Here is a 14,516-nt window from a genome sequence, read left to right on the forward strand (position 1 = left end):
TGAGAAATGATCACCACAAATGGATTTCTAAAATAGTTATTAATTTCCATGAACTCAAAGGTAAAAGAATTAATGAATCACCTTAACTAAGCTTGAATGCACTTCAAATCTCCCTTTTACTCCCCCAAGGACATGAAGGTTCTGGGCCTCCTCCACCACCAAATCAAAGCCACCCGAAGACTGAAGGAAGAACACCTCAGCTTCTGCCGTGGGACCCTTCAACCACACGGCGTCTACATTGACTTCACTAGTTTCCAAGTCTCCCCTCCACCCACCTCTTCCCAGGTCCAACCCTCTAACTCTGCACTGCCCTCTTGACCCCATCCTATCTGTCCATCTTCCTTCCCACCTATCTGCTCCACCCTCCTCATGACCTATCACAATTACCTCGCACCTGCATCCACCTTTTGCCTTTCCAGCTACCTTCCTCCAGCCCCACCTCTAAACCCCTATTTATCTCTCTGCCTCCTTCCCCCTCCACATTCCTGATAAAGGGCTTATGCCCGAAATGTCATCTCTCCTGCTTCTCGGAAACTGCCTGACCTGCTGTGCTTTTCCACTGCCGCCAATTTCGACTCTGACTTCTCCAGCATCTGCGGTCCTCACTTTCTCCTTGAATGCATCCTCCCAAGTTCAAATTTGTTTTTTTTTTCCCCCACAATTTACGCCCTGTTCTGTACCAGATCAGAAATATCAACTAGTTAATATCTACCTAGTAGTTCTCCCAGACGTCTATAACTTAACTTACTAAGCAACAGTAAAAATAAACACATAGGTATGACACTAAACTGATGCTTTGTTTCCTTTGCGCAGTTTCCGATACTATTTTCAGATATGGGCATAAGCTGAGGGTTTTATAAATTGTAACATTTTTCAATCTTTAAGACTCTTTCATACACACAACTGACACCTGTATGTTTAAGATGCACCTCATGTTAAACAGGGGATCTTTTCAGCTTGTTCTGTTCTTTATGATACTTGGCTTTATAACCTTGACTACTGGCTCTTGTAAGTTGGTTGAAAATTGAAATGGTTTTAAGCTGTTTTATTTTCTTTTCTCTTTAAGAACTGAGTTTTTGAAAGGATTGTCTTGCTGTTTCTGAGAGAAGTATGTTGCCTGATAAAAATCAAAGTTTAAAAATAAGTTGGTGCTTTCTCTTGAGGATGTGCTAATTCTAGATCTCTCTCTGTTCCTTTACAGTTCGACATCCAGGCAGAATTCCCGTCAACTGCTGCAAGTCTGTATCCTCAAAGAAAGGTTCTTTTACCATCACAAGTTACAGGATTCAGCCGATGTCAAAGCCTTGTGTAAAAGCTGTCATGTAGGTACACTTTTCAGAAGCAAATTGTCTGCACTATAATATGCAATCAAGTTAAATCATAGCACGCTAATCTTTGGGGAACAAAATAAGTTTTGTTTTCATCAAAATAGTTGGAGGATCATGGATAGATACCAAGTAGCTTCCATAAAAACTGAATTGCACACAATCTGATAGAAGCTGCTAAATTGTTGGATTAAGTGGCTTCTTATTGTTTCATAAATTCTTATATTTTAACAAGAACAAGTTTCAATCATATGTTCCTAACAACAATATAAACTGCACCCACAGTGCTCAAATGTTTTACAAATAGCACTCAAACCTTTAATTTGAATGCAATTTTGTAAACACCAAGCATTTTGAAGGCAACAGTGGTTGTGTGGTTTCTGAAAAGCTGCCTAGTGAGGTTAACTTTTAGAGCATAAGAATCTAGGAAGCTTTTGGTAATTATCATGATTTTTATCTTTAATAATTTTCATTTATTAAATAAGAGAAAAGCAGTCTCTGTATTAACTCAGTGTCTAAATACGCAGTCCATGTGGTACTCAGTTATCTCGACCACATCTGATGATATTCAAGCAATTTCTTGATTTGACTTAGGATGGCTATGCTGGAGAATCTGGAGAATGGAACATTTGTACCTCAGTGTCTGATTTTATGTGCTGCATTATGCCTTACACTGATATTTTCTGATCAACCTGTTCAGAGATATGGTTAGAGTCATAGAGATGTACAGCTTGGAAACAGACTCTTCAGTCCAACCCATCCATGCCGACCAGATATCCCAACCCAATCTAGTCCCACCTGCAAGTTCATGGCCCATATCCCTCCAATCCTTCCTATTCATATACCTTCTTAAATGTTGCAATTGTACCAGCCTCCACCACATCCTCTGGCAGCTTATTCCATACATGTACCACCCTCTGTATGAAAACATTGCCCCGAAGGTCTCTTTTATATCTTTCCCCTCTCACTCTAAACCTATGCCCACTAATTCTGGACTCCCCCAACCCAGGGAAAAGACTTTGCCTATTTATCCTATCCATGCCCCTCATAATTTTGTAAACCTCTATAAGGTCACCCCTCAGCCTCCAATGCTCCAGAGAAAACAGCCCCAGCCTGTTCAGCCTCTCCTTATAGCTCAAATCCTCCAACCCTGGCAACGTCCTTGTAAATCTTTTCTGAATCCTTTCAAGTTTCACAACATCTTTCTGATAGGAAGGAGACCAGAATTGCATGCAATATTCCAACAGTGGCCTAACCAATGTCCTGTACAGCTGCAACATGACCTCCCAACTCCAGTACTCAATACTCTGACCAATAAAGGAAAGCATACCAAACGCCTTCTTCACTATCCTATCTACCTGTAACTCCACTTTCAAGGAGCTATGAACCTGCACTCCAAGGTCTATTTGTTCAGCAACACTCCCTAGGACCTTACCATTAAGTGTATAAGTCTTGCTAAGATTTGCTTTCCCAAAGTGCAACATCTCGCATTTATCTGAATTGAACTCCATCTGCCACTTCTCAGCCCATTGGCCCATCTGGTCAAGATTCTGTTGTATTCTGAGGTAACCCTCTTCGCTGTCCCTACATCTCCAATTTTGGTGTCATCTGCAAACTTACTAACTGTACCTCTTATGCTCGCAACCAAATCATTTATGTAAATGACAAAAAGTAGTGGACCCAGCACCAATCCTTGTGGCACTCCACTGGTAATTTAGGAAATTATGAATAATATCTAATTAAGAGATGAAACAAAAAACTCTGACAAAGATTAGTTGTAAACCAGAGGATTGGAAAAGCATTAAAAGCCAACAAAAGTTGACCAATGAAAATTAATGAACAAATAATGTAAAAATAGACAATAAGACCTTCTTTAAATATATAAAAGGAAGAGAGAAGCCAAATGGACATAGGCCCCTTACAGAATGAGACTGGACAAATGCTAATGACAAAGAAGCTGAATAAATATGTCAGTCTTCAGAGTAGAAGAAGTTAATAGGATTCCAAAAATACTAAACAATGTTACAAAAGGAGGAAACAAATAACATAAATTATCATGAGAGAAACAATGATAGGGAAACTAATGGGGGAAAGGTTGCTACATCACCTGGACCTGATTGATTTCATCCTAAAATACTAAAGAAAGCAGCTACAAATATTGTAGAATGCATTGGTAGTAATTTTCCAAGTATTCTTATTTACTGGAAATTGGGAAAATATTACAGTCTATTATAAAGACTGTAATAACAGAGCATTTAGAAATAATACTGTAAGCAAGCAGAGTCAGTATGGCTTCACAAATGGAAAATTATGCTTGACAAATTGACTGGAATTATTTGAAGAGGCTAAATTAGGGAAAACTAGGAGATGCAATGTATTTGGATTTCCAATGGCATTTAAATAAGGTACCTCATTTAAGTCTACTTAAAAAGATAAGAACTCATGGTGTCAGGGTAGTATACTTGCATGGATAGATGATTGACTAAGTAATAGATATTACACATTTGGAATAAAGGGGGCATTTTCAGGATGGAAAGCTATAACTAGTGGTATGCAGCAGGGATCAAAACTGGGGTCAAAATTATTTGGGGTGAAATAAGTTTAGTCAAATATATACTATACATAAATGATTTGTATGAGGAAAGCAAATATATTATTGTCAATTCTCAGAGCAGTTGGCACAAAGAGTCTGTGGAGAGATATATACAATTCCAGCAAGTGGGCAAAAACTTGGCAAATCGAATGCAATGTAGGAAAAAAAGATATACACTATGGCAAGAAGAACAGGGAAGCTGAATAATGTTTAAGTTGAGAAGGACTGCAGATAGTTGAAACACAAAGGGATTTGGGGATCTTCATACATGAACCCCAAAAAGCTGGCATCCAAGTTCACCAGGTAATAGGGAAGGTGAATGAATGTTTGCTTTCAAAGGAAATACAGCATAAAAATAGGAAAGTCATGCTAAAGTTATACAAGGTGCTAGTCAGGCCTAGAATATTGTGAACAGTTTTGGTCCCCTTATTTAAGAAAAGATAGACCGGTATTGAAGGGGCTCCAGAGAAAGATCACCAAGTGAATCCTAGGTGTGTGGCAGTGGGGGCGGGGGTGGGGGTGGGGTGGTGGTGGGGGGGAGGGCGGTGCTATGGGGGGGAGGGCGGTGCTATGGGGGGAAGAGGTTTTCTTATAAGCAGAAGATGAGTAGTATGGACCAGGGCTTGAGAGAGTACATGCAGAGAACTTTATTTCCTCTTGTGTAAGAGTATAGTGCAGGACGGCATGATACCAGAGTAGCAGTCACCCATTTAAGATAGAGATATATGCAAAAAGGCTTCTTGCTGCTTACTAGTGAAAGTATCATCTGGTTGTTAAACGCTTAGTAGGAAAATGGATCTTGTTGCTCTTGACATCAAGAGACTTATTGAATCAAATTGAATCATAGGAGATTCTTCGGCATCTTGATGGGGGTGGGGTTTGTTTCCTTGTGTGGGAGAGGCTATGACTAGTGGAGATAACCTCAGAATAAAGAATTGCTCATTCAAGTTAGAGTGAGGAGGAATTTCCTCTCTGAGGGTAGTGAATCTGCCAAATCTTTTACTGCAGGGGGCTGCTTAGGTGGGTCATTAAGAATATTAAAGGCTGCGGTAGATAGATTTTAATCAGTAAGGGAATCAATTGTTATGGGGAAAAGGTAGGAAAATCAAGGTGAGGATGATCAGATAAGCCATGATCTCATTGAATGGTGGAGCAGACTTGATGGTCTGAATTGACTATTTCTGTTCCTACAGTCTTAAGATCTTAAGGTCCTTGCCGGCCAGATCATGAAATTTTCTGAACCTTGATGCTAAGGCTGCCATTGTTCAGGGGCTGAGAAGATTCGGTCCAGCATTACTGATCACGATGGATTTAGTAAAGCAAGTTAGAAGGAATCCATTTGGAAATAATTGTCCTTTCTTTGTAATTGACAACTTACTTTGAAATATATTATTTCAGTGAATGTTGTGTCATTTGCAAATCATGAAGCAGGTATCTTCATATTTCTGTTAGAAGGGGAACTTCACACTACAGTCAATTTATTTGTTCAGCAAATTATTGTAATTTATTTCTTGTTAGATTCTACACCAAACAGAAGGGGCCAATTTGTGCCAACCCCAAAGCAAAATGGGTACAGAAGATGATCAAACAACTCAAGTGAGTAACCATGCTTACTTCTAAGTTTCATTTTATGCTGGTTTATCTGCCTTTATTATAAGATTCAAGGCTGCCTAATATCAATAGGGGAACTACAATTTCATGTTAAAATTGTCCAACTGCAACACATGCAAGATATGATCTTCATTTGTTTTGCCTGTATTTGTAAGTCATATAGAATTAATGGTTGCTATTTAACATACATAGTTCTAAAATGATAGTGGTTCAACAATCCCTTGTTTAAGTCCTACACATTGTAAACCACCATCTGTTCCAACCTATAGCACCAATTCTAATGTACTTAGCAATATTGTGCGTGTTTAAAAGCATATTGAAACTCAGTTTCCCCCTCCAGTACACAGTGATACATTACCGTTGTTTGTTGACCATATTGCTGTTCCTGTTACAACAAGTAGAATGCTATCTAACTGCAGAATATGAGCATTTTAATTGGTCTTTACTGAATCACTCAGTGTCTTAAATGTTATTCTTTACACGAACAGGTCTGCTGCTCACCAATGCGTTTCTTCACCGAAAATTGAACAGAAGTGAAGAATGGGCAAAGTTTTTTTTTCTGGCAAAAATGACTGCTCAATGTTATACTCCTTTCTCACCCTTTTTAAACTGATCTTATGCTTTTGCTAGTGTACTCCAAAAAATCACAGATTGTTGTCACCAATCTCAGAAAGTTGACAAATCACTGTAATGTAAAATACACAGGGAAGCATAAAATATTATCAATCAATTATATTTAAATGCACATTATTATTAAAATAGATACTTAAACAGCAAATGATGCCATTGCAGGGAATTTTTAGGTGCAATGTTGTGATTCTGTTCGCCGAGCTGGGAATTTGTGTTGCAGACGTTTCGTCCCCTGTCTAGGTAACATCCTCAGTGCTTGGGAGCCTCCTGTGAAGTGCTTCTGTGATCTTTCCTCCGGCATTTGTAGTGGTTTGAATCTGCCGCTTCAAACCACTACAAATGCCTACACAAATTCCCAGCTCGGCGAACAGAACCACAACAACGAGCACCCGAGCTACAAATCCTCTCACAAACTTTGAATAAGTGCATTGCTCAGTGTTGTACAAATTTATGGGAGATGTTCTTCTTTGGGAATGGTGCAAAGAACTTTTGCTTTTCCTTCAGTTAAAAGTAGCTGCAGTCCATTTTGTTTCTAAAACACTGCAATGATCAACATAGAATCAGCACACAGCCATCATCAACAATGTAGTCCTTAGGAGCCAAATGACTACATACTATAGTGACTATCACAACCTCTTGTAAATGATCAGTAGCTTAACATTGTGGGTGTTCAAATGTATGTCCTAAAAGTATTCAAAGTAAGGGTACCACAACTCCAGACAGCATCTTAATTAATGCCTAGCTTGTCATTTTGAGCTCATTGCTTTGGTTAACAGCCTCACATACACCCATACATTTTAACACATGTTCAGCCTCATGGAAGACACACCAGCGTTATCTAAATGCATCATCATCTAGCTTACCGCTGACTAGTTTAATGCATTCTACTGACTCTTGCTGAGGTTTTGGGAGTACCAAATTATTGGAAGAGATTAAAAAATTGAAGGAGTCTGTGCAGTCTTTGAGTTGAGTCTTGAATACAGTGTGGGTACTGGGCATTGGGAAGGCTACTGTAAAGCCAGTGAGTGCACCACTTGCTCCCACTCCTTGGGACAACAGTTGCAGTCCACATTGGGTCACATCATCAGAAGGAAATGGAACAGAAACATCAAAGGAACAAGTAGCTCACAGAGTGAGAATGGGATCTTGAAAAAGTATTCTGCCATCTGCACTTAACGGTATTTTAAAAAATTCATTCACAAGATGAGGTAATCGCTGGGTAGGTTAGCATTCATTGCCCATCCCTAATTGTTAAGAGGGCAATTAAGAGTCAACCACATTGCTTTGGGTCTGGAGTCACATTTAAGCCAAACCGGGTAAGAATGACAGTTTCTTCCCTTAAAGGACATTAATGAACCACATGCATTTTTCCACAATGGATTTATGGCCATCATTGGACTCTTAATTCCAGATTTTTATTGAATTCATCTGCCGTGGATTAACAATCCTGCAATATTACCACTAGGCCATCACCTGCCCTTAGCTCTGAGGGTATGAAAAATGAGGATGAATTTACTGACCATGATCACTCATTCATGATTATAAACCATCTTACAGCAAAGCAACCAGGCCCTCAGACAAGGCATTACTCTGAACACGACAGCCATCTCCCATTGGCTTCTTAGTGCTCATTTGGAGTAATTCCTGAGGACACTTGAGGGTAGCGAATTACTTGCCTCCTGTCAACCCCTTGCAGAAAGACTTTCAGCATGGAATTTGGAAATCTGGACCATCCTTGCCAGACTTTTGCATCACCTCTGTGGCTTCCACAGAATCTTATAGTCTATTGCAAGTTGCTTCAGCACTTGCTGCAGCCTGAATGTGCTTTTAAAGGTGCAGGCTGGTTCTAATTGGTGAGGCTTGATCAAACTAGACTGCTGCTGAGAAATCCAGTTACTCAGTAACATATGCTCATCTCTGAGCTGCATGTCATTATCGTCATATTCATTAGGCAGTGCACAGTTTGCATGCTGCCTCCATTCGTTTGAATGGGACGCAGGTTTATCTTACACCGCAATCCCTGTGCCCGAATTCAGAGGCAATCACAATTTTAACCACAGGAGTGTAAAATGCAGATGTATTATAACAAAATCTCCACAGAAAGTGGTCTAAAGGAAATATAAGTAATTTCCATTTCAAAGAAGTTTTTGTGTTTGCAAATAATATTTGCCTGAAAATATTTTATCTGTGAAATGTAATAAAAATTAAATCAAAATAAAACAATGTGAAGACCTATGTTATTTTATTTCAATTTGACTTTGTAGTACTTCTAATTAAATATTTTCACCCTGAGTTTCCATTTCCTTTAGTCAGAATGATGGGACACCCTTGTCCAGTTCAATCAGTCAAGTTTCTATTTCATGACTGAGGCACCAGAGGACAATGTTTGATCTGTGTTGGAAAACTTCATCTTCACTAGTCTTGTTTCTCTCCCTGAACACTACAGCACAAATTTGCTCATGAGGGGAAGTACAAATGTCTCAAAATAAAGCTTTCCTCAATGATGACTCTATGACCCTACGACTATGACTCTATGACTCAAATCTGTAAATTTCTGAAAACTTAATTTAGCAAACTGTTGATGTGGGTATTGCCGTATCAATGCAAAAGGAAGTATCATGCTAAATATAGTAAGTGGCAAGATCTGTAAACCACATTGCTGAGTGGCTCAAGAGGGAAGACATTTTCATGTCAGCGTTTGTGGAACTATGAAGCTTAAATACAACATTGCTCTGTCCATTTTCGAGGTGTGAAAATGGTGCAACAACAAAGAATCCATCAAGCTGACCAGCACCAGGTCTTCTTTCAGACAGACCTGTTGCAATGATATTCATGTGCTCACTGTTTTACCTAAATTTGTTGATAGTTTAATTAATATTTGTGTTTTGCAAACTCAGCCAATTATTTCCGAGTTTTGACCTTTCCAATAGTTCATCCAAAAAATCCTTAAAGAAACATTTGGAACACCCTCATGAAAGGAATCAAACCTCTTAAATGTCCCTTTTGCAGTGTCCCACCACCTTTGCAAGCTAACCGTCAATTGTTGCTAACCTGCCCTTTTCCTGTTGATAGTCTCCCACAACCTACTTTAAAACAACCTTACAATACATCAAACAAGTCCTTTGTGTTAAAAATTACACAACACCAGGTTATAGTCCAACAGGTTTATTTGGAAGCACTAGCTGTCGGAGCACTGCTCCTTCATCAGGTAGCTGTCAAGCAGGACCATAAGACACAGAATTTATAGCAAAAGGTTACAGTGATACAACGATACATTGAACAAGCCTAGATTGTTAAATCTTTTATCTTTTAGAATGGAATGTTTGGTTTTGGTTATTTAAAGTGTAAATCCGAGAACTTTTTTTAAGTGACATTCTCAAAATAGTTTAAGGTTTTAGAACAAAAGGTGACATCTCAGCTCAGACAATGCTTTAAAGGTATGAGGTTAGAGTCTGTCTGTATCCCAATCCTGAGTCAGACTGGTTCTATTTCAAAAGTGCAATTTACAAATATTATCTGGATTGACATGTCTTGCAATGATTGCCATGACAGTGTTGTATGGTGTTGTGGTCAGGGAACACTTCAGCATTCTGGGACATTTGGCCTTGGATCTTCAGGTGACCATCCTCCAAGGCGGAATTCAGGACAGGCAACAACGCAAAGTGGCCAAGCAGAGGCTGATAGCCAAGTTCGGTATCCATGACAATGGCCTCAACCGGGATCTTGGATTCATGTCACACTACAGGTGACACTACTGCACTGTACACTCTCTCTCTCTCTCTCTATCATACACACACATATATATACACACATACACACACACACACACACTCACACAGATCTTCCCTCAGACACAATCTCTCTCTCAAACATACACGGAGATACCTCCTACACGCACCTCCTCACAGGCTTATACCCCACCACACTCACACCAACACTTTACCAAGCTTACACACACGCAAACACACACTCTCTCACGTGCACTCACATTCATACGCACGCACTCACATGCACTCACTCACACCGTCTGTCTTTCCTGCACATGCACAGACATAGGTTTATGGGGTAAATTTGTATTTGCAGAATTATATTGGCAGATACATTCTATTTTGCTCAAAAAATACAGTACTGCAAGCAGTCAATGCAGGCAGTCAATCCATGCAATACTTTGTAAATTCCACTTTGGAAATAGAACCAGTCTAATTGAAGATTGGGATACAGACAGATTCTAACCTCACACCTGTATGACATTGCCTGAGCTGAGATATTACCTTTTGTTTTAAAACTTTACATTATCTTGAAAATGTGACTTAAAAGAAGTTCTGGGATTTACATATTAAAGAACCAAAACCAGAAACCCATTCTAAAAGATGAAAAATATAACAATCTAGGTTTGTGCAATGTATCATTGTATCACTATAAGTTTTGCTATAACTTCTCTGTTTTAGGGTCCTGCTTCACAACTACCTGGTGAAGGAGCAGCACTCTGAAAGCTAGTGCTTCCAAATAAACCTGTTGGACTATAACCTTGTATAGTATAATTTTTAACTTTGTCCTCCCCAGTCCAACACCGGCTCCTCCAAATCAAATCCTTTGAGAACTCACCGCACTTTACAAACACACATATTTGACAAATATTTCTCCTTCAATTATCAGCAGCAATGTGTATTGCTAGTATTAATATGTAATATTTATTACAAAGAAAGAAAAATAATTTGCTGTATTGTCAGTTCTGAACCTTCCAAATTTCCCCACAGTGAAGGACCTTTGAAATTTAGTTTCTGTGGGAATGAAGGATGTAACTGTTGCACTTTTGCCCAGTTAGCAACTATTATACTGGCACTGCTGATTGATGGAGAATGTTGGCAAATCACATGTTATCCAATAAAAAATATTTATAAATAAATAGTTTAATAGAAACAAAGTGATAGTGGCTCAATTGCATTGAGATACATAATCTTACTTCATTTGGATCATGACATGAACGGAATTTTCCTCTTCAGTATTTGCCAAACCCTATTTGATTTGAATAAGATTGCCTTCATAGTTCCCTCTGCTCTTACAGCCCTCAGTCTCCTGAGTGCACCTTGCTAATCTCTGACCTATTGTCTATGTTCCCTTCTCTCCTCCACCTCTCATTCAAGAGTTGACAAAATTTCTTCCATATTCAAAAGGTCGCAATTGTTTCAAAGTACTCAAGTACCAGACAAAACACAATTTGTGTTTTGAAATTTATAGCTCTGTAACAATTAGTGTTTACACTTATTGAGTGAGATATTCCAGTCTCTGAGTTGGAGAGGTTAATAGTGAGCATAATGACTTAATCGGGCAAACAAATCAAACAACAAACTGTTGCCATCAAGATAAATATTCAGATTGAAGTTCTTCTTCCTTTGATGGGTTGGATCATTTTCTTGTCTTTGGGTGCTAAAAATAAATACATGCAGCTAATTTTTTTCCACAACTCACCAGAATTAATTTTGCTGTTCCAATTAACTTCCTTAATTGAAATGCTCAATGCTTCAGATATTTGACTGCATAAACCAGGAGTGTACCTAATAACTTTGTTATTCAGTCTCCGGGCTGGGTGACTCTGCAATTTTTGGCGATTTACTAACACCTTCACAACGCTCTCTTCAATTTTGCCTCAAACCACGAGAACTGCAGTAGTTGCCTCATGGACCATCACTCCACCAAACTGGGCAATGATAGCATCAGTTTCTACAATGGAACAGTAAAGCATTGACGAGAAGCAAGTTTGTACATGTTGCAGAATGGCATGCAGTATCAACATCTGAATTGCATAGCAAGCATGCCATTTGTGGATAAGGTAACGAGAAAGGGAAGGCATGCTTCGTGAGGACAGAGGGATTGAGAGATAGCGCAGTCAGTCCAGCGGCTAGGACATTTCTATTGAGGGAATGGGCAGGCAGATCTGGCAGATCTGTCAGGCAATTTGTCCAATGAAAGTGTAGCAATCCACTGTTTCAGTCTAGGGATTGAGCCATGGTTAGTCCTGGTAGTCAGACAAAAGCAGTCCAGACCATGCAGGTCACTCAGTCAGGGTCACCTTGAAAATACAGTCCAAGCAAGGGCTGGAGTCATTTGGCGGGGCGATGTGAATAATACATTTTCATGGGGAGTTTTGGAGCCAGTCCATGTTATCGTTGAGGCTGCAGGCAGCTCTAGTCTGGGATTTGCCTGGTTGTATTCAATAAGTAAGAATGGTCACAGTCACAACGAGGCCAATTGTCAATAGTAGGAGGGAACTTGTAGGGTATGTGAGAGCGCTGCACCATCTTAAAGAGGCAATAAGTTATGTAATTGTCACTCTGGCCTGATGTTAGGAGGTGTAGACCAGCAAGTGCACTGAAACCTTGGTAACCAGAGGCTCTGGGTGTAAAAGAGGCACATTGTTGGTCATGTGAAAGATCTGAAACCAAAATGGAGGACTTGTGAAGGGTTATCAGGGGCACAAGGAGTATTGGGATGTGAAGAAAGTGGGGCCCATCTGATACAAGTCATCGCAGCAAACATGATGTCTAAACCTCACCATACTGACCTGAAAATCAATTGGCCTAAGATTTCAATATTAACAAAGCAACGTGGAAAGTGGGTGGAGTAAGTAACTTTTTTTGAAAGAGTGCAGAATTCTGGTTTGGAATGTAAAGCCTCCTCAAGGGCTACTTCAGTGATAAGTCCGATGATCGCAAAATACAATACTTAATTCACAGTTGAGCAGACTATCCCAAGGGACTTATGACACAGTGGGAGTGTATTCCTATGTCTGAGTTCAAATCCTGAAGAAGGGCTCATGCCCAAAACATCGATTCTCCTGCTCCTTGAATGCTGCCTGACCTGCTGTGCTTTTCCAGCAACACATTTTCAGCTCTGATCTCCAGCATCTGCAGTCCTCACTTTCTCCTTCAAATCATACCTACCCCAGAAATGTGTCATAGCATGTCTGACCAGGTTGATTAAAAGTAATCTTTTTCCTCATACTGTGCAACTACAACTGGCTCTCATGAAGCAATGATTGAGGGTAAGTTATGCCTTTATTAGGATCTTGTAACTTTGAGGTTAAAAAGAGCTAAGGAGCAAGGCACATTCGCTTGATGCCTCATCTACCTCTTTGGCCAAGGCACAGTCTTTTGGACTGCAAGCCATCACATTGTGGTTACAAAATGAAGGTTGTGAGGACAGGACTCTTGCAGTATGTTTTTCAGGCTTCATTCTTTGGCACATGAAAACTATTCTGGGGCCACATTACATGAAGTTTAGGATTGCCACTGTGCATTGGAAGAGGTATTGTCAGGCCATGAGAGTAATCCTGCATGGCACCTGTCTGCAAGCTCCTGTGAGGTTTGTGGCAAAGAGTTATCCTCTCAACAGGCCCAGTTTTACAGAGTCAACTGGACTGTAAGCAGCCTGAGGCCTTGACATTGTGTAGCAATACCCTCTGTGGGGGCCTAACCTGGACGTCATCAGGAAGGGCATTAGAGGTCAACTGTGCCTTTACTACAACTGTGTGCTTTCACTTACTCCTAATACAGATCTGTTGCAAGCTATGAAAGAGGGACAGAGGTCAGTCCAGCCATCCTACTACTGCAGAAGAACCATGGCAGAAAGTAAGACAGACAACTGCTTCTGCAGCAACAAGAACAGAAGACAATGGGCCAAAGAGAATCTTCGGACTATCCATTTTCAGGATGACTGAGCTGGGTTGAGACTATTTCTGTTCTTCTTATTATTTCCTTGGCTCAGTTGACTGTTAGCTACTCATTTAAGCTAAGGCTCTGATAGCCTCGCCTCTGTAATATTTAACGCATTTGTGCCCTGTCTCAATGGTGGCATCAAAACGGTTGTGATACAGTGAGTTGGGCCAGCATTTATTGGCTATTCGTAATTACGCTGGTGAAGGTGGCAATGACCTGATGAGTCCGACTGGAATAATCACCGAGGTAATTGTCTCCGTGATGGTGGAAGTTGCAGGTGAACTGTTTGTTAATGCAATTTCTGAGAGGTAGTGCTGGCACGGGATGGCTCAATCTGTGGCCTCCTCTGCTCAGTGGATTTCTGTGGTAGAGAAGGGAAAGAATTTGTAGGTGAAAATGCAGAATATGTTTCCCTTCTGGCACGAGCAAGAGGAGCCTAATACAAGATTGGTAATTATAGTACTGCCTGACTTTCACCAATAAGTTCTGGGAACTCCTGAACGTATTCTGTTACCGGCTACTTCACCACTTTCTTTCAAACCTCTTAAGTCAAATTTCTTCTAAAGCTACCCTTTGACCTAACCTGGAATTCACATCTTTATCTACTTTCTGTTCCATTTCATGTCATCTCTGAGCTCATGT

At 40.0% G+C, this 14,516-nt stretch overlaps 1 protein-coding gene across 1 annotated transcript; it reads left to right on the top strand.

Moving 5' to 3' along the window:
- Nucleotides 1-971: 971 nt before the first annotated feature.
- LOC140478521 (eotaxin-like) lies at nucleotides 972-6,128 on the top strand. The gene is made up of 4 exons (XM_072571779.1): nucleotides 972-1,008; nucleotides 1,202-1,322; nucleotides 5,437-5,514; nucleotides 6,018-6,128. Exons 1-4 carry the CDS (start codon nucleotides 972-974, stop codon nucleotides 6,064-6,066), a joined length of 285 nt encoding a protein of 94 aa, XP_072427880.1. The 3' UTR covers nucleotides 6,067-6,128.
- The last annotated feature ends 8,388 nt before the right edge of the window (nucleotides 6,129-14,516 follow it).

This window comes from Chiloscyllium punctatum, chromosome 6 (assembly GCF_047496795.1).
Source record: "Chiloscyllium punctatum isolate Juve2018m chromosome 6, sChiPun1.3, whole genome shotgun sequence".
NCBI lineage: Eukaryota > Metazoa > Chordata > Chondrichthyes > Orectolobiformes > Hemiscylliidae > Chiloscyllium > Chiloscyllium punctatum.